The 22603-nt window shown below is 43.2% G+C and overlaps 1 protein-coding gene across 4 annotated transcripts in view; it reads right to left on the minus strand.

Annotated features, from left to right (window-relative positions):
- The window catches only part of Stard9 (StAR related lipid transfer domain containing 9), an 89977-nt gene that overhangs the window by 40550 nt on the left and 26824 nt on the right, over positions 1-22603 (minus strand). For 3 of the 4 annotated variants that reach the window (XM_048459616.3, XM_087911269.1, XM_087911272.1), the window contains exons 4-12: positions 17070-17186; positions 15227-15259; positions 15079-15140; positions 13456-13568; positions 9889-9958; positions 6519-6591; positions 2537-2604; positions 694-791; positions 136-345 (exon numbers count right to left, since the gene is read on the minus strand). In XM_048459616.3, the coding sequence (XP_048315573.3) occupies positions 136-345; positions 694-791; positions 2537-2604; positions 6519-6591; positions 9889-9958; positions 13456-13568; positions 15079-15140; positions 15227-15259; positions 17070-17186 (844 nt within the window). Of the gene's footprint in view, positions 1-135; positions 346-693; positions 792-2536; positions 2605-6518; positions 6592-9888; positions 9959-10044; positions 10228-13455; positions 13569-15078; positions 15141-15226; positions 15260-17069; positions 17187-22603 lie in introns of those variants that run through there. The other variant, XM_087911270.1, reaches the window with a different exon arrangement.

Here is a 22603-nt window from a genome sequence, read left to right on the forward strand (position 1 = left end):
CTCTTAATTCTTGTCTTACTGCTAATGTCTTCACTGCAGGAGACACTCTTGAGAGACTGAGGAACATTAGGGGTCAGTACATTTTCTAGGCCCAGTACTAGCTCCAAACAGAAGCAGACCCAGCATCCCACTTACTGGCAACCATGATGGTCCTGGAGTTGCCTCCAAGGCTTTCCTTCAGCAGCCACGTCAGTACAGAGTCCCGGTAAGGGATGTAAGACTGCCTCCTCACAGACGCCCCTCCACTGCTGGTCCCAGACGTAGTACTAGGAATCCCACTGTCACCCCCACTGCTGGCTGCACTGCTGAGGCTCTGGCAGCTGCTGAACACTTGGGAGTTCTGGGCTTGATAGATTTAAAAAAAAATACAGAAGTAGAATACAGAAGGAATTATGGAGCAAATACACAAACAAAACGACTGCAGAACTTAGAGCGAGTATCATACTTTTCTGCACGTGACAGGAGGCTTCAAGTTTGAGTTTACATCAAACCCAGGATATGGACTGTTTCAACGTGATTCTAGAATGATGGCCACTTGTATTATAAAACCACCAGGTTTTCATGCTCAAACCAAAAAGTGACCTTATCGAAAAATAATCTTGTGTTACCCTATTATGACAAAATAAAAATACTATGAGTTGTCCCAAAGTCTCCCTCCCCACTCCAACTACCCCGAGTCCATCAGTAAAATACCTAAAGTGGAGATGACAATTCCCAGAGTCACAAGGGACTTGTTGATATTGGCACCTTCAGTAATCCGGTCCTTGCAGTAACTGGGATCTGCTCTCTCACTAAAACAGACCAATAAAAGTAAAAATGATAGCAAACAGGACATTATCCTACAATGTTTTGGGCGCATCATTTTGTAATGGACCCATAGAATCAGTTTCCCTTATGTAACTCTTTCCTGTGTCACTATCCTCAAAACTTTTCTTCTTTCTGGATGCAAGCAGAAGCAGATCCAGCATCCCACTTCCTGGCAACCATGATGGTCTGTAGTTGCCTCCAAGGCTCTCCTTCAGAAGTCAGGTCAGCAGAGTCCTGGTTCAGGATGTAAGACCATTAGACTACCTGCCTCCACACAGGCCCCCTCTGTATCTTGCTCATCATTTTTTTTTTTAAGGGGGAACTGCCAGAGCACCCGAGGCCAAACAATGCCCATCTACAGTACTGATGATAGCAGTCTCTCACAGGTAAAGATGTCCATCTATCTATGGTACTGATGATAGCAGTTTCTCACAGGTAAAGACTTGGTGTAAATTCACATTTTGACGGTTTAATGATAGTATCTGTGCATAAACTGTCTCAAAATTCTACCCCTCTTTTTAGTTTGTTTTTTAAAACAGGGTCTCGTTATTTAACACAAACTAGCCAGGAACTCACAGAGATCAACCTGACTCTGCTTCCTGGGTGTTGGGATTAAAGATATGTAACCATCATGCCCACCTCAAAAATCCATTCTTAGAGTAATGAAAAGTAAGACAGGCCTTAGCTTCCTCAGCCCCTCACCCCATTGCTGTGCTAGGGCTAAACCCTGGCCTTAGTGCATATTAGATAAGAGCACTCTACCACTGACAGCCCCCAGCACCCACCACACCTTCACGCTTGGTTCTTAACAGAGTGCTGTTAGTTACTGTTTCTTTTGAAATTCTAAATTGAGAAAATTTGCCTTAAGTTATCATATACTGTCTAATGACATTATTTTCAAATTTTTCTTCTTCCTGAATACATATTTAGCTATAATATAAATACAGTATGAATATTTACTTCTAATAACTTAAAGCACAGTAGCTTTAAAAAAAACTGCACCATGTGGTGGTGGCGCACGCCTTTAATCCCAGCACTCGAGAGGCAGATGCAGGTGGATCTCTGTGAGTTTGAGGCCAGCCTGGTCTATAGAGTTCCAGGACAGCCAGGGCTACACAGAGAAACCTTGTCTTGAGAAAAAAAAAGGCAGAAAAAAAAGTAAAGTAGTGTATATAGCTACATAAAGTTGATACTAAATCAATGGAAAAAGTGCATTAATTCAGTTTACTTCGTAGGACAGTTGTTTCTAATTCAGGCTACACACTGAGATCAGTGTAAACACAAGTCTTTTCCTCACCCACACAATCACCTCATTATTCTGATCTGAGACGTGAACGTCAGGAGGTGTTCTTTGTCAAAAAAGACAGGGCTTCTCTGTGCAGGCCTGGCTGTCCTGGTACTCGCTCTGTAGACCAGTCTAGCTTCAAGCTCAGAAACCCACCTGCTTCTGCCTCCCAAGTGCTGGGATTAAAGGTGTGCGCCACCACCACCTGGTGTGCTTGGGGAGTTTTAAAAGACTAAGAACCCAGGATATGGAGGAATTTCCCAGTTCCTGACTCACTGTAACTTTCAAGCTAGCATTCAAGAATACCTTCTTTTATAATCTCAGGATGATTAAAACATTCAAACAAGGCAAAACTCAGGACCATGCCTATCTCATGTAAGGTGGTCAAGAAGCAGGTCTCTGTCAGGGAGCAATAATTCTCCCTGGCTTTGAAATCCCAATTACCTGCCTGCTAGGTCCACAAGGTTGATCTTGCTGGCAGTCTCTGAGGGGAGGTTGTTCTGTAGCATTGTCTAAAAACAAAGACCATTTCAAGTTTTCATTCAGAATTATCTGCATTCCCCCCCCCCCCGGGATACTGTCCCAACCATGTGCCAAGTTCCACATCAGATGAGCACTGTGTGATAAGCATCACTTCACTGAAAATACCAGCAACTTACAGTGCACAAGGAAACTCCACAGGGTCCTGTGTGGTTTGAGAGGCACTAGGAATGTTAACACAACTCATCAAGCAAGCTGGTTGGCTGCTCTGACTTTCAGCAGCAGAGCCACACAAGGCGATAGCATTGGTCAGGCCTATTTTTCTGCCCCGACACAGCATGTTGTCTGTCTAGTGCAAGAATGACTTAACATGCCCTGTTCAGGAGCACTAACAAAACTGTTTCTCTCTCTCTCTCTCTCTCTCTCTCTCTCTCTCTCTCTCTCTCTCTCTCTCTCTGCTTCCCCTAACCCAATGAGAGTTTGTTTTATATTTTTGTTGTTGTTGTTGTTGTTGTGTTTTCTGGACAGGGTTTCTCTGTGTAGCCATGGCTGGCCTGGAACTCACTCTGTAGACAAAGCTAGCTTCAAACTCAGAGATCTGCCTGCCTCTGTCTCCTGAATGATGGGATTAAAGGCATTTACCACAGTGCCTGGCTTGTTTTCAAAATATATAAAAGATTTATTTTAGTTTTTAATTGTATGTGTGTGTTTGTGTCTCTCTGTGTGTATGGATGTGAATGTAGGTACCAGAGGAGGCTAGAAGGTGTTAGATCCCCTGGAACTGGAGCTGCCTGACTGTGGTGCTGGGAGTGGAATTCAGGCCCTGTGCAAGAGCAGGAAATGCTCTTCACTGAAAGCCATCTTTTCAGCCCTTTTATAAAACTTTAATGTTGTGCCTTCATCGTCAAAATAGAGTTTTAGAGGACTGGAGGAATGGCTCAGCCATTAGAGGCGAGACTCACAACCAAAAATATAAGAGTTCAGTTCCCAGCACCCACGGCTGTCCCTCCAGGTACCAAAAGGAAGAAAAATAAAAAATAAAAAAATAAAGTTTTAGAATATTTTCAATTACTCCCTATTTCTTTCAACTGTGTTTGGAGTTAATCGTCACTCCTATCTTCAGCTTAAGTAATCATTATTCAAATATATATATGCATGCCTTTTGGGATATTTCCTAAAACTGGAATCATACAATATCTGTGCTTCTTTGACTGGGTATAATTTTGAGACTCAGATACACTGAAGCACGTATCATTAGTTCATGTTTACTGAGTATTTCACTGTATGGATATATCATATATATCATGGGTATCAATTTACTTCTCAAAAGACAATGGGCATTTACAGTTTTGAGCAATTACAAATAAAGCTGCTGTAAATATTTGCATACAGGTCTTTCATGGGTTTGACTTCTGGTCTGTTGGCTAGACAGATACCTAGGAGGGAATGCTGCCTGGGTCACATGACTAGATATTATTTAACGTTTTAAGAAACTATTGATCTTTCAGGGTGGTAGAGGCACACACCTTTAATTCCAGCATTTGGGAGGCAGAGGAAGGCTGATCTCTGTGTTTGAGGCCAACCTGGTCTACAGAATAAGTTTCAGGACAGTCAAGGCTACACTGAGAAACCCTGTCTCAAAAAACCAAAATCAAAAACAAAAAATTATCTATAATCAGAGGAAGTGTTTCATTAGTGTTTTATTATTTTTAATTTGTATTCCTTTGGTGATGACTATTTTCCTCAATTACTTAATGCTATCTCTAAAGCATCAAGCTTGATGTTCTCCTGCTTCAGCCTCCCAAATGCTGGGATTAAAGTCAAGCACAACCATGTAGTTTGTTTTCTTTCTTTCTTTTTTATTTTTGGATTTTCTATTTTTTATTATTTATTTATTTATTTATTATGTATACAATATTCTGTCTGTGTGCATGCCTGAAGGGCAGAAGAGGGCACCAGACCTCATTACAGATGGTTGTGAGCCACCATGTGGTTGCTGGGAATTGAACTCAGGACCTTTGGAAGAGCAGGCAATGCTCTTAATCACTGAGCCATCTCTCTAGCCCCTTATTTTTGGATTTTCGAGACAGGGTTTCTCTGTGGCTTTGGAGCCCGTCCTGCAACTAGCTCTTGTAGACCAGGCTGGCTTCAAACTCACAGAGATCCACCTGCCTCTGCCTCCCAAGTGCTGGGATAAAAGGCAGGCACCACCACCGTCCGGCTACTTTCTTTTTTAAACTAAAAACTTTATTTTTATTTTGTGTGCATTGGTGTTTTGCCGGCATGTCTGTCTGTGTGAGTGTGTTGGATCAGAACTGGAGTACAGACAGTTGTGAGCTGCATGTGGTCGCTGGGAATTGAACCATGTCCTCTAGTTGAGCAGTCAGTGTTCTTAATCACGAAGCTGTCTCTCCAGCCTGCAGTTTATTTTCTTGAAACAGGGTTTCATGTACCCCATGCTGATCCCCTTGCTTGTACCTCCCAAGTGTTGCAATTACAAGTATACACTACTATATCTTATTGTTTTTGTTTTTCTGTTTTAAATTTTTAGATACAGGGCCCCATGTAACCCAGGCTCGTCCTGAAATTGTTATAGTCCAGGCTGACCTTGAATTCCTGATCCCTCTGCTTGTACCTCCCAAATACTTCCATGTTTTGATTAAGACTTTTAGTCTCTGCTGATGGACCTATGCATTGTCAGGGAAATGCATTAAAGTTGAATGAAAGGATATTTCAGTGTTCATTAGTCACAGAGCCCACTTGTGCAGGTTCTTTCTAATCAAGGTTGTGGGGGTGGATTTGATCCAATCAGCCTTTTTTTGTTTGCGTGTTTGTTTGTTTATTTGAGACAGGGTTTCACTGTGTGGCCCTAGCTCTGTAGACAAGACTGGCCTCGAACTCAGAGATCCACCTGCCTCTGCCTCTCGAATGTTGAGATTAAAGGCATGCACTGCCTAGCCTAATTAGTTTTTTTAAAGAAAGATTTATTTTATTTTAATTTATGTTCATGGGTGTGTTTGTATGTGTTGTGTGTCTGTGTATTATGTTCACATGAATGCTAGTACCCAAGGAGAAAGCTGGGTCCCCTGAAGTTACATGTGGTTGTGAGCTGCCTGATGTGGGTGATGGGAGCGGAACTCTGTTCTCAGTGACAGTAGGACCACCAAGCCATATTAACTAGTTAAGCCACTTAACTATCTTAAACACTGAGCTATCCTTCCAGCCCCATATGTCCAAGCCTTTCCTGTATATATGCACAGCTTCTAATACCTAGGACATCCAAAGATACTGTTACATCTACTATCCCTGTATCATCTCTGAGAATCCCCTGTTAAATCCCAAGTGGCAGTTTATGACTTACCTGAATAGGATCCACATTCCTGGCTCCCCCAAGGTACCCACTTTAACTGACTGCACAAAATCCAGTGAACCACTCTGAAGGCAGTGAAAGCCATTGCTAATCTTTAAGTCTTACCTTCTGTAAACGAATGTCTTCACTAGGGCAACTGGAGATGTGGACGGGCATGGGAGAAACCAAGACAAGAATAGCATACACCTGTGCTGTTTCTCTTAAATACTGTACATCCCAGGAGCACACTTTTTAATATGCCTCCAGTCTCTCAGAGCTCAGAAACAGTTTGTCCTGCTTTATTTGCCTTTAGAAACTAAATTTTTCTGTCTTCTCCATCATATTGGAAGTGAATTTATGCTTTTTTCATTTTAATGCTCATTTTCATTTCAACCTTGATTTTAATTTCAGACAGACCCATAACTGACTAATAAGTGTGGACATATTCTGAACCGTTATGAGCAAAAGATAAGCAGAAGACAGTGAAGAAGTCAGTTGTATCAGAGAACATGTAAGCATAAAGGCAGGAGGAAAGAAAGAAAGGAATACAAGAAAGTAACCACGAGGCATAAGATAGAAATCAGTAGAACAACCCACCTGTGCGTAGTGGATAGTGAAAATGGCATGAGATCTGCTGCTGGCCTCATGAACATGGGTGGCTGCTGTGATCCTGTGTATACAAGGCAAGACAGTTAGTACAGGACTGTTTAAGCATGGTGTACCTAAGGGACCCATGTGAACATAATACATGTTAGGACTGAGGTTAGTGAGATGGTTTAATGAGTGAAAGCACCTGCCACCAAGTCTGACAACCTGATTTCAATCCTAGGACCTACATGGCCATGCACAACCATCTGTAATTGCAGGCCTAGGGATCGGATACCCTCTTCTGGCCTCTGTGGGCATAGCACACATGTAGTGCACATACATTCCAGCAAAATAATCATCCATATAAAAGTGAATACATTTAAAAAAGAAATTCAAGTAGTCCAAAGAAGGCAGACGCAGCACTCTAGGTGCTGTTACTGACAATAACAGGGAGAGTGGTGTCACACTAGCTAACATTAAAACAGTTTTGAAAGTATAAAAGCAAAAATCCAGAGTGTGGTGGTTTGAAAGAAATTGGCCTCTAAAGAGAGTGGCATTATTAGAGGTCTTGTTGGAGGAAGTGTGTCACTGTGGGGGCAGGCTTTGAGGTCTCTTTTGCTCAAGTTTCCCTCAGTGTGATTTTCAGGTAACTTCCTGTTGCCTGCAAGATGTAGCACTCTCAGCTGCTCCAGCTCCATGTCTGCCTGCACACCACCATGCTCCCCGCCATGATGATAATGGACTGAACCTCTGAAACTGTAAGCAAGCCACCCCAATTAAATGTTTTCTTTAGAAGAGTTGCCGTAGTCGTGATATCTTTTCTCTACCTCCCTATGCCGGGAGGTAGAGTCAGGAAGAGCCCAGAGTGCTTGTTAGACAACAGGTCTAGCCAATCAGTGAGTTCCAGATTTGCTGAGAGACCCTGACTTAACACTAAGGTGGAAGGCAGTAGAGAAAGATATCTAACATTTACTTCTATATATACACATACACAAATACATAAATTAATAAACAAATACATATTTAAAAATCCAACAACCACACATACAGAAAAAAAAGTGTGGTGTAAATGTGCTTCAAGAAGCCTCACAGAGAGCTAAGAAAGCAGAATATTCATCCAGCAGCGCCAAAAAGCCTTTGGGAATGAGATCTTGAATTACACTGATGCCATGTTTAAATGAGGAGCTCACAGCTACTCCTGGAAATCCATCCCAGTGTTAATCCCAATAATCACTGAGTCTCCCCTTTATCTAAATCTAGGTCAATGATCCTTCTGTTTAAAACTATCCCATACCATTTCACTGTCTTCTCCAGGGAATAGAAAAAGGCTAAAAAATCTAGCTGGGCAGTGGTGGTGCATGCCTTTAATTCCAGTACTCAGGAGGCAGAGGCAGGCGGTTCTCCTTGAGTTCAAGGCCAGCATGGCGGACAAGAGGTAGTTCCAGGACAGGCTCCAAAGCTACAGAGAAACACTGTCTCAAAATTTGAGGGAAAAAAAAGAAAGAAAAGAAAAAGGAAAAGGCTAAAAAAAAAAATCTAAGGATGCAGAAAGTTAGGCAAATCTAATTCTTCTATCTCTTGTTTGTTGGCACTGTGAATTAGACCTAGGGCTCGTGCTAGACATCCAGCTCCTACTCCCTCATACAGCTCAGGCTGGCCTCAAAGTGTGTAGCTGAGAATGGCTTTGAACTTCTGATGCTCCTACTTCCGCCTCTGAGTGTTGGGATTACAGCTGTGCATCATCACACATGGCTTTTACAGTGCTAGGGGTCATTCCCAGGCAAATGCTATACCAACAGAACTACATCCCCAGCTCCTCAAACCCCTTTTCATTAATTTTTTCAAAAAATTTTCAGATTTATTTATTTAATTATTGTATGTGTAAGAGTGTTTTACCAGTATGTATGTATATGTACCACATATATACTGGTGTTTGAAAAGGTCAGAAGAGCTTCAGATGCCCTGGAAGGGGCTGGAGAGATGGCTCAGTGGTTGAGAGCACTGACTACTCTTCCAGAGGACTCAGGTTCAATTCCCAGCGCCCACATGGTAGCTCACAACGGTCTGTAATTCTGGTTCCAGGGGACCAGACACCCACGGTAAAACACAAACTCACATTTAAGAAATTAAAAAAAAAGATGCCCTAGAAATGGAGGTACAGACTGCTGCAAGCCTTCATGTGGGTGCTGGAAATGGAATTTGGATCTTTAAATTCACTGCATAGCCTAGGCAGGTCTCAAACTTACAATCCTGCCTCACCCTCTCCAATGCTGGGATCATTTTTTGTTTTGTTTTGTTTCATTTTGAGACAAAGTCAGTCTCTCTCTCTCTTTTCCTTTCCTTCCCTGGAGCTGACGACCGAACCCAGGGGTCTTGTGTTTCTACCACTGAGCCAAATCCCCGGCCCCCAGCTCTGTGTAGCTGGAACTTGCTATGTAGACCAAGCTGGTGTTGAAGTCACAGAGCCCCACCTGATGTGCACCACCCAGCTAGAACCCTAGCTCTTAACGATTCAGGAGCTCAGCTTATCCTGAAGACCAGGCATATGCTCTGAGAGAATTCCAAGAAATTCTGAGACTACAATGTTAAGTTTAAATGTTTCCTTTGTTTTTTCAATTAAAGGACCTAGTATTAACAAGATAAATACAAGAGTTTAATTTTTTTTCTCCCAGTGAAAAAAGCTTCCGCCTAGGGGTTTAGTAGTAATATCCCGGGCTCTCAGTGTAGCTGAGAACATGAAGTGTTGTCGCAGTGCACAGCAGTTTCTGGAGCGCTGTCTCAGCTAGGTTTCCATGGTTGTGAAGAGACAACATGATCACAGCAACTCTCATAAAAAAGACATTTAATGGAGTTGGCTTGCTTACAGTTTCAGAGGTTTGGCCCACTATAATCATGAAGGGGAGCCTGGCAGCGTGCAGGCAGACATGGTGCCGGAGCTGAGAGCCCTACATCTCAACACAGAGGCAACAGGAAGTCCACTGACTGTCACATTAAGCTAAGTTTGAGAAAAAGACCTCAAAGTCCACGCCCACAGTGACACAGTTCCAACAGGTGTGGCCCATTCCACCTGGAGGTCTGGATTAAAGGGATGTGTCACCCAGCCTCCTCCAACAAGGCCACACCTCCTAACAGTGTCACTCCCTGAGTTTATAGGGGTCTGAAAACATTCAAACTACCACAGGCACTTAAGTTACTCTTCCTAGTTTCATATGCCTATAACCTTACAATGCAGAAAGCTAGAAGTAAAGTTTCATGAATCATTTTATGCTATATTCATCTTTGCCAAAGTCAGAGACGATGGTACTGCCCTATAGTATTATGTCCAGAACAAACTCCTTTGTGGACCCCCCCACACACACACACAACAAACCTGGTTTACCTGTTTGCTATCCCCTCCTCCAGGAGCTGTATAACTTGCTGGTAGTTGGTAACAACATGCTGAGATAGACCTGTCAGTTATGAGAGGAGAAAAGAAATCATAAGAAACCTGGTAAACTAACCATTTCTTGTAGGTTTTGTCATCCTTTTTATTTACCTTCTCCCCCATGTGAGCTGGAATCAGGCCCAGCATAGTGCACATGCGGAGTCACAGGACGATTCACAGGAGCCACTGCTCTCCTCCACCATGTAGGCCCAGGAATGACAAGGACCCAGTCAGTCATCTCACTGGCTCTAAACTTTTATTGTGTTTCTCTCTGTGTCTCTGTTTTTTGATTTTTGAGAAAGGGTTTCCAAAAACAGCCCTAGCTGTGCAATAGCCTTAGCTGTCCTAAAACTTGCTTTGTAGACCTGCCTGCCCCTCCTCCTACTGCCGGACTAAAGTTATGCCCAAGCACACTTTCATCTACCATTCTTATATCACTTCATAAGCTAGAATGGAACAAACAAATCAATCTGCATTGAAACCTCTCATCAGGTGATGTGATGGGTTCTACAAAGGCCAGCGTATTTCCACAAAGATTAGTTTAGAATTTACGTAGTGGCCACGCAAACCACAAAAAAAAAAATTCCTCACAGCTTCACTATGGAAGTTATAAGAAATCTCTTCCTCCTCACTTATTATTGTTGGCCCTAATAAAATTCCTGACAGGAAGGTGATATTTTATCCACAAGGCGGCAGACTCAGTTTGGCATACAAAACGTCTCTCTTTTACAGTTTACAATATGAAAGTACACTATACATCACACTACAATCAAATGCTACACAAGTGGAGGCCAAACAAAAATGCTGAGCAAGTTAGAGCAGCAGTGAGGAGGGGTTCTGTGGACGCAGCAAGGATAGGACGAGCCATTACAGAATGGGAAGGTGTGAGACAAGTGGACGGGTCCTAAGGACGTGAAGAAAACCTTTATGGGAAATTTGTGCTAGAGAGCCTCTGCAGACTATAAGACTTAGGAACAAGACAATGGCATGGGTCTATTGCCTGTTGCTAATAAATGTCTAAAAAGAATGACAAAGTCATCTGAATTGTGACTGGATTGCAGCAGGGTGGCTGCAGTCGATTTTCTTAGCAACTTTCCAGGAGTGAAGACAAAGGTTGTAGCCCACAACACACCCAAATTGACCCCTCTAATTTTTGGGTTTTTTTTTACTTTTTCAAACAGGATCTTGTTCTCCCCAGGTTGTTCTTTAACTCAGGACCATTCTCTTGCCTCAGTATCCTGAGTGCAGGGATTATAGATATAATGCCTGCTTAGACATTCACTTACAGGAAGAAACCCAAAGGTCTACAAGATGAGTTAGAAGTAAATAAGCCTCTGTGAAAACTGCAGCTAAGCTTCAGTCTCACTCCATCGACTGGAACTTAACTTACTTCTTAATCCCTCATGTTCATAGAAACTTAGTATAAAAAAAGAGAGAGATACCAGTTCCTAAGAACAGGTTTACGAATACTATCTGGCACAAATCTTATTAGCAAACCAAGCATACATGTAGACCTGGGAATATAAATGAAAGATATCCAAGAAATATGGAGACACTGGAATTGCCAGAAAGATTTTAAAGCAACTCTGCCTGGTATTTTCAAGGACTTAACAGACAAGATAGTACAATTCCAGAGGAAACTGGGAAAGAATCAAGTGGAGGTGTGCTGAGCTTTCCTTCCTATTTCTAGAGAGGAGGGAGGGGAGAAAGGGGAGAGAGAAAAACAGGAGGAAAAGGAGGGAGAGGGGCAAGGAACAGTTTGAAATGTGGAATATGTAACACCGATGTATCCATCTGACAGTACTGCTTTATATGGAAAAGGAAATCAAGAGGGACATATTTATTACTATTTCCAGGCTGCCATGGGTAAGAAACACTTGGTAGCAGTATCAGTGAATGACACTGGCCATCTATTAGCCATGCCTGTTCAGAAGAGCTCTCAAGTTTCTCTCTTTACCAGGATTTAAACTAGCACTTACAGCTTATTAGTGTTTTCAAAGTGTGACAGGCCCCCAGACCTTAGCACAACTGATGACAGGTTAGAGGCATTCAGGTACCTTGAGAACAAAGGCCAGTCATTCCAAGTCTATAGTTCCAGTAAAGTCACCAAACAACTATGCTTGCTTCTTGGCTTTGTAGTTCCTCTTCAGGCTGACTATTCTTGCTCAGGTATGACAACCCAAGATGTGTGTGTGTGTGTGTGTGTGTGTGTGTGTGTGTGTGTGTGTTTAAAAGCTCACCCTGAGAAAGGTTCGGGAGTGCACTCGGGTCCTGAATATCTAGTGTAGCTGCCTCCTGGCTAATCAAGACTTTCTATTGGCTTGAACCTATGCCCAAGTGGTCTTCTCTAGTAGCTACCTCACAACAAAAGGGAACCATCTTCCTCTCTGAAAGAGCATACTAACCAGGGGGTGGGGTGAATGGGTGGATTGGAGGGAGATGCTGGTGCACACCTGTAATCCCAGCACTTAGGGAGCAAAGGCAGGTGGATCTCTGAGTTCAAGGGCAGCCTGGTCTACAGAGTGAGTTTCAGGTCAGCCAAGACAGCCAGGGCTACACAGAGGAACCCTGACTGGGAGAGGGGAAGAAAGAAAAGACCCCTGGAAGATGGGAGATGTGTGTGTCAAGGGAAGCTTTTCTGACAGGTATCAATTGACACTAAGCCTGAAGGGCTCACAGGACCCAGTCCTGGGAAGATGAGCAGAGTGAGGGTAGGTACGTCTTATAGGGAGAACAGCAAACTAAAGCCCCCAAAGTCCCTTGGTATTTCTGTGTAGCCCTGGCTTCTTGGCTGTCCTGGAAATCACTTTGTAGACCAGGCTGGCCCCAAACTTACAGAGGCCTGACTCTGCCCCCAAAGTATATAGCAGGGCTGGAGCGATGGCTCAGTGGTTAAGAGCTTTGCCTGCTCTTCCAAAGGTCCTGAGTTCAATTCCCAGCAACCACATGTGCTCACAACCATCTGTAATGAGATTTGGTGCCCTCTTCTGGCCTGCAGGGATACATGCAGGCAGAACACTGAATACATAATAAATAAATAAATCTTTTTTTAAAAAAAAGTATGTAGAACAACTGCCCAGCTCCATGAGTCTTTTCTTTATTTCTTTTTCTTTTCTTTTTTTTCTTTTTGCTTTGTTTTTGTTCTTCAAGACAGAGTTTCTCTGTGTATCAGCTCTGGTGGTCCTTGAACTCACTCTGTAGATCAGGTTGGCCTCAAACTCAGAGAGATCTTCCTGCCTCTGCCACCTGGCTCCAGGGTTCTTTTCAATCACTGTATCTAGCTACTTCTTTTGAATCCTTTATTACAATGTGTAATTGTCTGTCTTATGACACTTCCACCAGATTTTAAACTTGGCTATGAAGGCAGAGCTATGTCATGTCAGCTTATAAGCATACATCCAATGTCCAGTACGGTAAGCAGCACACAGAATCCAATCATTGCACAGGCTGAGTGAACGATGAGCATTAGGAGAACTTCTATACCTCAGTTGGCTCTCCAATTTCCAGGGAAGAGGAGCTCACCTTGGACATAGGGTCCCATCTCTGGGTGCTCCCTGACCCTCAAGCTATAGGACTTATTTTGACTGGATTGCTTCAAAAGATCTCTCACCCGTTCATTGTAGATTTCCAGAAAGCTAGAGACACAGAGAAAAAGGGAAGACAGTTAAACAATGAGTTCAGAATCAACAGGTCCTGGATTCCTGTTCTGGCTCTGATAAACTTAAGACCTCAATCAAGCCAGGGTCTCCCTTATGTGTCTTTCTACAAGTACAAAGCAAGGTTCTGACCTCTGGCTACCATTATTTCCCCATTTATAACATCAGTGCCAATTTGAGATTCACTTTCAACAGGCTATTTTAACGTAATCTGAGTGGCTTTCAAATGTGATCCTTGTGTTGTTCTGGGTTTTGTTTGTTTTATAATATTTGTATGGGGGAATGCATATGTGAGTGCTGGTGCTCTCAGAGGCCAGGATGAGTCCATCCCCTAGACTAGAGTTACAGGTAGTTATGAACCACCAGACATGAATGCTGAAAATCAAGCTTGGCTTCTCTGCAGAAGCAGTATGCACTTGTGATTTGAATGAGAAATTTCCCCCATAGACTCAGACATTTAAATACTTGGTCCCTAGTTGGTGGCACTATTTGAGGAAGGTATAGATGGTAGTTGTGGTTTGAATGAGAATGGCCCCCATACACCATGGGCTCATATATTTGAAAGCTTCGTCCTTAGTTGGTTGAATTGTTTTTGAAGAATTACGAGGTGTAGCCTCTTGGAGGAAGTGTCAGTTGGGGGAGGCTGTGAGGTTTTAAGAGTGAGCACTAGCCATTTCCAGTTAGCCCTCTCCCTAATGCTTGTGGATCAAGATGAAAGCTCTCAAGTATTCCTATTACCATGTTCCCTCCATGGTGCTTATAGCCTCGAACCCCCTGGAACCATGGCTGCCACATTAAATGCATTCTTTTGTAGTTACCTCGGTCATGGTGTCCTCCTGCAGCAATTGAAAAGTAACTAAGAGAGTGAGCAGAACAGTGGAAGAAGTGTGTCACTGGGGGCAGGCTTCGAGATTAAAATCCTCGTGACAGTCCCCATGAGTTCTCTCAGCTTCATGATTATGGTTTAAGATATGAGCTCTCAGCTTCCTTCCTGCTTTTTGTCACCTTGCTGTACCCACCATTATATATCCTAACCTTGTGGACCTGTAAGTCCAAATAAACTCTTTCTTCTATCAGTCGCTTTGGTCTTGGTGTTTTGTCATAGCAACAGAAAAGGAACTAAGATAGCATTCTTTTTTGAGTTAAACTTTTAAAAATCTAATTAATATTTTTTTCTATTTATTTTACACATTAATTACAGTTTTTCCTCCCTCCTCTCCTCTGTCCTGTGCGTCATGTCCCACCCCCTTCCCCATCCACTCCTCCTCTGTCTCCATTCAGAAAGGTACAGGCCCCCTGGGCCTGAACAAAGCATGGCACATCAAATTTAGGCAGCACTGAGCTCCTCCCCCTGCATCAAGGTGAAGAAATCCAGCATGGGGAATAGATTCCCAAAAGCCATCTAAGCATCAGGGACAGGTCCTGGTCTCACTGCTAGGAGCTTTACAAGGAACTAGGACATTTAGGGGTTTGGAGCTTGAGTTCTTACCTTACTTTTATGCTGCGGGAAGAAGGCAGTGAGGCACAGTCGTCTTCCATGATGAAGAGACCCTGCACAAAATCAGAGGGTCAGATTTCACAGAAGAGTTGACATAGGAAACTTACTCTGGAAGTACATGATCAAAGAGAGTCCATACCTCACATATCCGTGGGGTCAGTCCAACAGAGGCCTGGATGACAGAAAAAGAAAAACATTACTGCTCACTCTGGGCAATGCCCCTGCCCTCCTCCTACCCCCAAACACCCGGAATCCTGGGCCCCCCTAAACACAGAGGAGGGGTATGTGGGCGCTTAGTGCTAGCTAACCTCTACAGGAGGATTATAAAACTAGAGGCTGGCACTATCAAGAGACACAGATGAGAGGCAGATTATCACCAGAAGATAGATAGGAGAAGCTGGCAAACCTAGACATGTGCTTTCCTGCAATGAACTTTATCATTTCCCACCATTAATGTGGTCTCTTCTAGATTCCTACTGTGTCTAGATCCCTAGATACAGAAGCACACACAAACACCCTCTGCAAAACTGTGCAAAAATCCAAAGAAGTAGATAGTTCCACGATCTCATACAGAGGCTTAAGGTTTTATCCCCTTTGACCTAGTAGGAATTTTTTTTAATTTCAAATGTCTGAAACCACACTGACCATAGACAAAGGGAACAAAGAGCTGTACCCAGAGAAGTGGGCTATTGTTTCAGATTGTTTCTATACAGTGTTATTTGTCAACCACTGCCCAGGTCATCTCACTAGCATACTTCTATATCTAAAAGAAAGGGTTTTCTTTTTTTGTTTGTTTGTTGTTGTTGTTGTTGTTTTTTCTTAGTTAGACTTGTTTATTCAAGTATCCAAAAACACTCTTTCCACTTCCTCCCCTCCTCCCAAAACCCTCCCGCTCCCCCCACTCCCTCTCCTCCTCCCTCACCATTCACAAGAGCAGTCAGGGTTTCCTGCCCTGTGGGAAATCCAAGTTCCTCCCCCCTCCCTCCAGGTCCAGGAAGGTGAGCATCCAAACAGTCCAGGATCCCAAAAAGCCAGTCCATGCAGACGAAACAAGACCCAGTGCCATTGTCAATGGCTTCTCAGACAGGGTTTCTCTGTGTAGCTTTGGAGCCTGTCTTGGAACTAGTTCCTGTAGACCAGGCTGGCCTTGAACTCACAGAGATCTGCCTGCCTCTTCCTCCAGAGTGCCTGGCTAGAACGGGTATTCTTAAGGAACGTTATCCCCTTAATTTTATTTTTGGTGCTGTTGTCTGTTTTGAGACATAGTCTCAGTGTGTACCCCTGGCTGGCCTGGAACTCACAAAGATCTGCCTGCCTCTACCTTCAAAGATTAAAGGAATTAAAGGCACGTGCCACCAATTTAAAAACAACTTGCATTATAGTCTACATTTTTAAAGCCCCCAGCCCAGGTACATCTCTTGCTTTCTTCTAATACACATAGCTTTTAAAGCTGGACACAGCATTCTTATCTCTGTATAGCACTAAAATGCAGTCCAGGTTTAACCCCAGTCAAACTGTGAAGCTTTATGCGATGAACCTGGAAATAATATATATATCCAGTGGGACCAACAAGGACTCTTTGTCAAAGGGAATCATGAAAGTCTAGTTTTTCAAAGTTTCACAAAGAGAGACTAATTATACAAACTTTACTGTTCAGGTAAAGTGAAATGCAATTGTTAAGTATAGAAGAGGGTCACACACACGCCTTTAATCCCAGCACTTGGGGGGCAGAAGCAGGCAGATCTCTGTGAGTTCAAGCTCAGCCTGGTCTAGAAGAACTAGTTCCAGGACAGGCTTCAAAACTATAGAGAAATCCTGTCTCGAAAAACCAAAAAAAAAAAAAAAAAAAAAAAAGGAGAGGGTCATTACTCTATTTAATATTGATTATGAAGGTCATGCTCCATATCACAGTGGTAAGGACAATGTAAGATGCAGGTTTGCTGTGACATTAGGAAGACAGTTCACTCCAGTGGAACACTTACTGGAGTCCCCAGCATGGTATATGTCTTCCCAGAGCCCGTCTGCCCATAGGCAAAGAGGCATATGTTGTAGCCTTTGGCAGCTCCAGACAGTACTTCAGTACCCAAGTCCTGGAACACCTGTAACAACAAAAGAGAGCTTGTCATTGGTCCATCCTCCCACAGCACATTTAAAAAAATACATGAAATCTAAAATAAAAACAAAAAAATATTGGGGCTAGAGAGATGGCTCAGCAGTTAAGAGCACTGGACCTGGGGTTCAATTTCCAGTATCCACATGGCAGCTCACACTTGATTTAGTCATTCATAAAAATCACTTCAGCTTCACAAAAAAGATTTTAAGGGAAAATTCAGTAAGTCAATTGCTCAAATATTTTTAAGTACCTACTGTGTACTAGCCTCGTTTTTGTTGTTTGTTTTAAAATATGTTTCCTAGTCCTTTTTGTTTTCCTTTTTTCCCCCCAAGACAGGGTTTCACTGTGTAGCTCTGGCTGTCCTGGAACTCACTTTGTAGACCAGGCTGTCCTCACACTCACAGAGATCCGTCTGCCTCTGCCTCCCGAGTGCTGGGATTAAAGGCCTGTGCTACCACTGCTAGCCCTTTTTAAAGGGATTTATTTTCATTATCTGCGTGTAGGTGCACATAATGTGTGGAGTATGTGCACACACATGTGTGAGTGCCTGGTGATGCCAGAAGAGAGCATCAGATTCCATGGAACATAAGCTATGGGCAGTTATGTCTACTTGGTACGGGTACTAGAAACCAAACTTAGGTCAGCTCTAAGAGCAGTAAGTACTCTCAAATGGCTGAGCAGTGTCTCAGCCCCAGTGTTCTGTAGTCTAACACAAAAGAGCCTAAGGCAGGACAAAGATAAAAAGGCAAAGGCCTGCTCTTCCTCATACACGGAGAAATGCTTTCTATGGCTAATGAGGTGCTTACAGTGAAACACTGCTCAAGAAGGTAACTCATGGTCTGAAGACCCCACAGGGCCAGCTAGGAGTTAGAGGAAGCTGTCCCTGACGGTCGCTCCTCTGACTGCTCCTGATAGCTGGCAGGTTCTGCTGAACAATCGCTTCATCTGTGGTCAGGTTTTGTGACTAATTAAGAAACCCCAGTAATCCTCATGTGGAAACTGTACTTTAAGTTTCTAAGCTTCCTGAAATTTCAACTAAACTCTGCCAGACAGCATCCAAACACTCTTGACCACCGATGTTGGTCTTAGTGGGAAGCAGAATCCAGCTTTCCACCTCGGAGCCCTCTTCACTTGCTGGCAGCTGGGACAATGATACACAAAAGGAGGCTGCCAAGCAGGTAGACAGTCCTATTTGACTTCCCGAAGAAAGACACAAAAGCAGAACAGCAGATGGCAAGTTCTCCAGGAGTGCCAAGCACAGCGGCCAAAGTGTCAACTGTGTGGCACTGCCTGCTATTCCTGCTGCCGAGGGGGCCCCAGTGATTTCCCGATTATTTTTTCAACTTCTCTTTCAATTCTGTGAATCATCCAGTATGGTTCCAAACTGTAGTGTGGATCTTCTCTTGTACTCAGAGTTGGTGATCCTAGGCAAGTTACTTGCGTTTTGTAAACTCCGGTTTCTCCAGCTGTAAGATGTCTATCACACAGACTGCTGTAGAGACTGCTGTCACACGTGAAACTGGGGGCAACCAGGTAAAGACAGGAGCTAAGTCAAGACTACATCGTTCCATATTCTAGCAGCCGCATTTATGCTTCTTGGCAGTGATTGCTTCTGTTTGCTTTTTAATGCTTCCATGGTCTAGGCAAAAGGTCAAAAGAACCCAGGGTGTAGTGAAAGACTTGGGCTCTGTTCAAGAGAAATCCTTCCCATGTTCTCTCTTGTAGCTCTCTCTAGTCACACTAACTCTATGCTAACAAAGTTAAAAATTGGGAGAGGTCTTGCTTGTCTTCTAAAGTCTGGCCAAGTGACATTCCTTGAGTCTGAAGAAGCAATATATTTTGCTGCATTAGACTAGATGAATTGACTACCATTCATTCACTATTTGAAATATCCTCCACAGAACTCCAGCTTCCTGGGGCAGGAGGTGAGAACAGAGGAGGAGAGAGCAAAGAGCCACATCTAAATTTAAACTTTATTTCTGCCCTGTTGCAGAATTGTTCATACTACCACTCTGCCATGGCAATAAAGTTTATTAGGGCAGAGCTAGCTAATAACTAACCAAAATTAGCCATAGAAGTTTCAGAGGACTGAGGACATATAGAGAGACATGGGAAGTAGTAGAGAGATGCTTAGAAAGATGTGTGTTCTTTGGATTAAGGAAGGAGACAGAAAGGAGGTCACTAGTTGCTTCTCTGCCTCTTCTCTGATCAATCTGGTTCTAACCCCATACTGACTCGGGAGTTTTTATTAATAATAGAATAATTTAGGTAATTGTTACGCTACCCACAGTTTATGCTCAGCTGAGCAGAGTAAAGAGAGAGAGAAAAATCAAAGATTATTACTTTGTTCATGTCTTTATCCAAATGCAAATAACTGTCTATGTGTTCTCTGAAAGTTTCATTGAAGAAAGCACTATAACTGATAATAGAAGAATATCAACAGGGATCTGGGCTCCAGTCAAGAACAATGGAGACTAAGACACAGTACTACAGCTGGGCAGTGGTGGCGCACACCTTTAATCCCAGCACTTGGGAGACAGAGGTAGGCAGATCTCTGTGAGTTCAAAGCCATCCTGGTCAACAAGCGCTAGTTCCAGGACAGGCTCCAAAGCTACAGAGAAGCCCTATCTCGAAAAAACAAACAAACAAACAACAACAAAAAGAAGATACAGTACCCACTCCTCAAGAGCTGGTAGGCTTAGCTCATCAGAAGATCCTGGAAAACCCACAACCTTAGAGGAAAACCAGGAGATAACACATGTTCCACTCCACCCATGTTAACACAATGGAACAGATAAAATAGCTCACTATTGCTGGTGGCCATGTCTGGGGAGCAGCAGGTAACAATTGGGGTTCGAGGTGTCAGCCCATCAGTAGGAGACTCTGGTGGTTGAGCTCAGTTAGGCAAGGCCCTGAGACCACAGACTCTAGGATGTCTTTTGCTTCCTTTACAAGTTGCTGTTGCTATCTTTCTCTGGTATCTGGCATGGTGTGAATCGGGTGCGGGGAGATGCCCTACTGCCTGTAATGTAATGTGTTTATCTAATGGAAACATCGTGCTCACTGGACATTTTTACCTGTAGACTATTATAAAAAATGATTTCTCTCTAACAGGTACTGTCTAATTTATAATAATAATGTTATATTATACAATATATTATATAATAATATTAAAGATACAGAGTTTTGATGAATAAAAGTCACTACAAGGAAATGTTACACAGCAGAAGCCTATGTAAGGGCTCACTTAAGGAGCTGCCTAGACCATAGCTCAAGTTAATGATTAAGAGAAACAGTTGAGTCCCGGAGCCAGGCTGGCTCTAATTTCTTTAATCTTAGTGCTGAAAGATGCTAATACCAAAAGACATAGTCACAGGTCTCGGTGTGCATCATTAGCTGAAACAAAGCGTTTTTACCCGTACTCTGTAAGAAATTTAGCACAATCACTGTATGGGGTAGATATATTGGATTGAACAACTGTATTTCAGAAGTACCTTCATCTTGAAGAATCCTTGTAGAAAACAGTGATTGTTTTGCCGGGGGGGGGGGCTGTGGCCATCCTATGACTTTGGTCACAAGGCACCTCAGGTACATCTGAGGCTCTTGTATTATTGTGTATTGCACACAATACATAGTGAATGATTAGAATCATGGAGGTATGTGATGGTCACCTTCAGTAAGACATGCAAATTTAGATTAGAGACCTTGGTATGAGGAAATACTCTGTACAACAATCAATAAATATGTCTTTGTATGGCTGTTTGGAGTCTAGTCCAAGCCTGGTCCATTCCAGTTCAATCTATCAGAAGAGGCTGGACCTTCCTGCTGCTACATGGGCTGTAAAGAATACAGAAGAATAAAGAAGGAAATCATCAAGAGAGTGTATGAGTGTCTTTTTCGTTAACAGCCTCAGACAGAAAAGTCCAATGCTGTGGATTGCCCTTTGAACCCTGTGCTGCTTGGAGGCTGGTCCCCCAAGCAGCAATACTATAGTAGCATTTTATCTGTATTTTAATAAATAAAGCTGTGCCAGAAGATTAGAGAGTAAAACAGCCTCACTGATCAGCCTTACACACACCTTTAATCTCAGTAGCCACACTCGTTGCAATAGAAACTGGGTTGTGCATGCCTTTAATCCCAGTGGTGCATGCCCTTAATCCCAGCCCTAGAGAGGATTATAAAGTGGGAGGAGCAGGCTGCTCTCAGACGCAGTCTCATTCTGAGATTCCTGGAGGCAGGATGGCCATTTTCGGAATGAGGTCAAGATAAGAGCCAGTAGCTGGATGTTTTGCTTTTCGGGTCTTCAGGTTGAATCCCATTTCTCTGAGTTTTATTAATTGTGCCTCACGGTATGACATCAGACACAGTCTATAGGTTAAGATAAGTCACTGAACTGCAGTCTTCCGCAGACACCAATTCAGGAGAGATAGGTGACTTCCTTTATTTTTTTCAAGAGTTAAGATACATAATGCATAGCAACTCTAGACCTTTTTCTTTCTTTCTTCCCCTTCCTTCCTTCCTTCCTTCCTTCCTTCCTTCCTTCCTCCCTCCCTCCCTCTCTTCCTTCCTTCCTTCCTTCCTTCCTTCCTTTTTGTTTTGTTTTTCTAAACAGAGTTTCTCTGTGTAACAGTCCTGGCTGTCCTGGAACTCACTCTGTAGATCACTCTGTAGGCTGGTCTCAAACTCAGAGATCCTGCCTGTCTTTACCTTCGGAGTGCTGGGACTAAAGGTGTGTGCCACCATGCCCAGCTCAGACATCCCTTTCTCAAATCCAACTAGAATCAACAACACTGCTGACAATTTCCTAACAATGGTTCAAGAGCCAAGCGTAGGGGCGGCTTACATATTCCTAGAGGGATTTGTCACTGATAAGTTGCTTTGGTTTGGATGGGTTTTTATTCTGTTAGCCATTATGTTCTCTAACCAAGTGGACTCATAGCAAAACTAATTGTAAAAAGTGCATATGGACCCAGCAGTGTTAGTGCACGTCTTTAATCCCAACACTCAGGCAGATCTCGGCGAGGTTGAGGCCAGTCTGGTCTACAGAGTAAGTTCCAGGACAGCAAAGGCTGTTACACAGAGAAATCCTATCCTAAAAACAAAAACTAAAAAAAAAATATGGTTCCTGGATAGCTCTATGTCATCTTAACACAAGCTGGAGTCGTTTGAAGAGAGGGACTCTCAATTGAAAACAGTGCTTCCATAAGAGCTGCCTGCAGGCAAGTCTATAGTGTACTTTCTTAACTATTAATTGGTGTGGGTGGCGCCATCCTTGGGCTGGTGATCTTGGGTGCTATAAGAAAGCAAACTGGGCAAGCCACGAGGAGCAAGCCAGCAAGCAGCCAGCAAGCAGCCAGCACTTCTCCATGACCTGCATCAACTCCTGCCTCCAGGTTTCTGCCC

The sequence above is a fragment of the Myodes glareolus genome, chromosome 10, assembly GCF_982192425.1.
Source record: "Myodes glareolus chromosome 10, mMyoGla1.1, whole genome shotgun sequence".
Lineage (NCBI taxonomy): Eukaryota > Metazoa > Chordata > Mammalia > Rodentia > Cricetidae > Myodes > Myodes glareolus.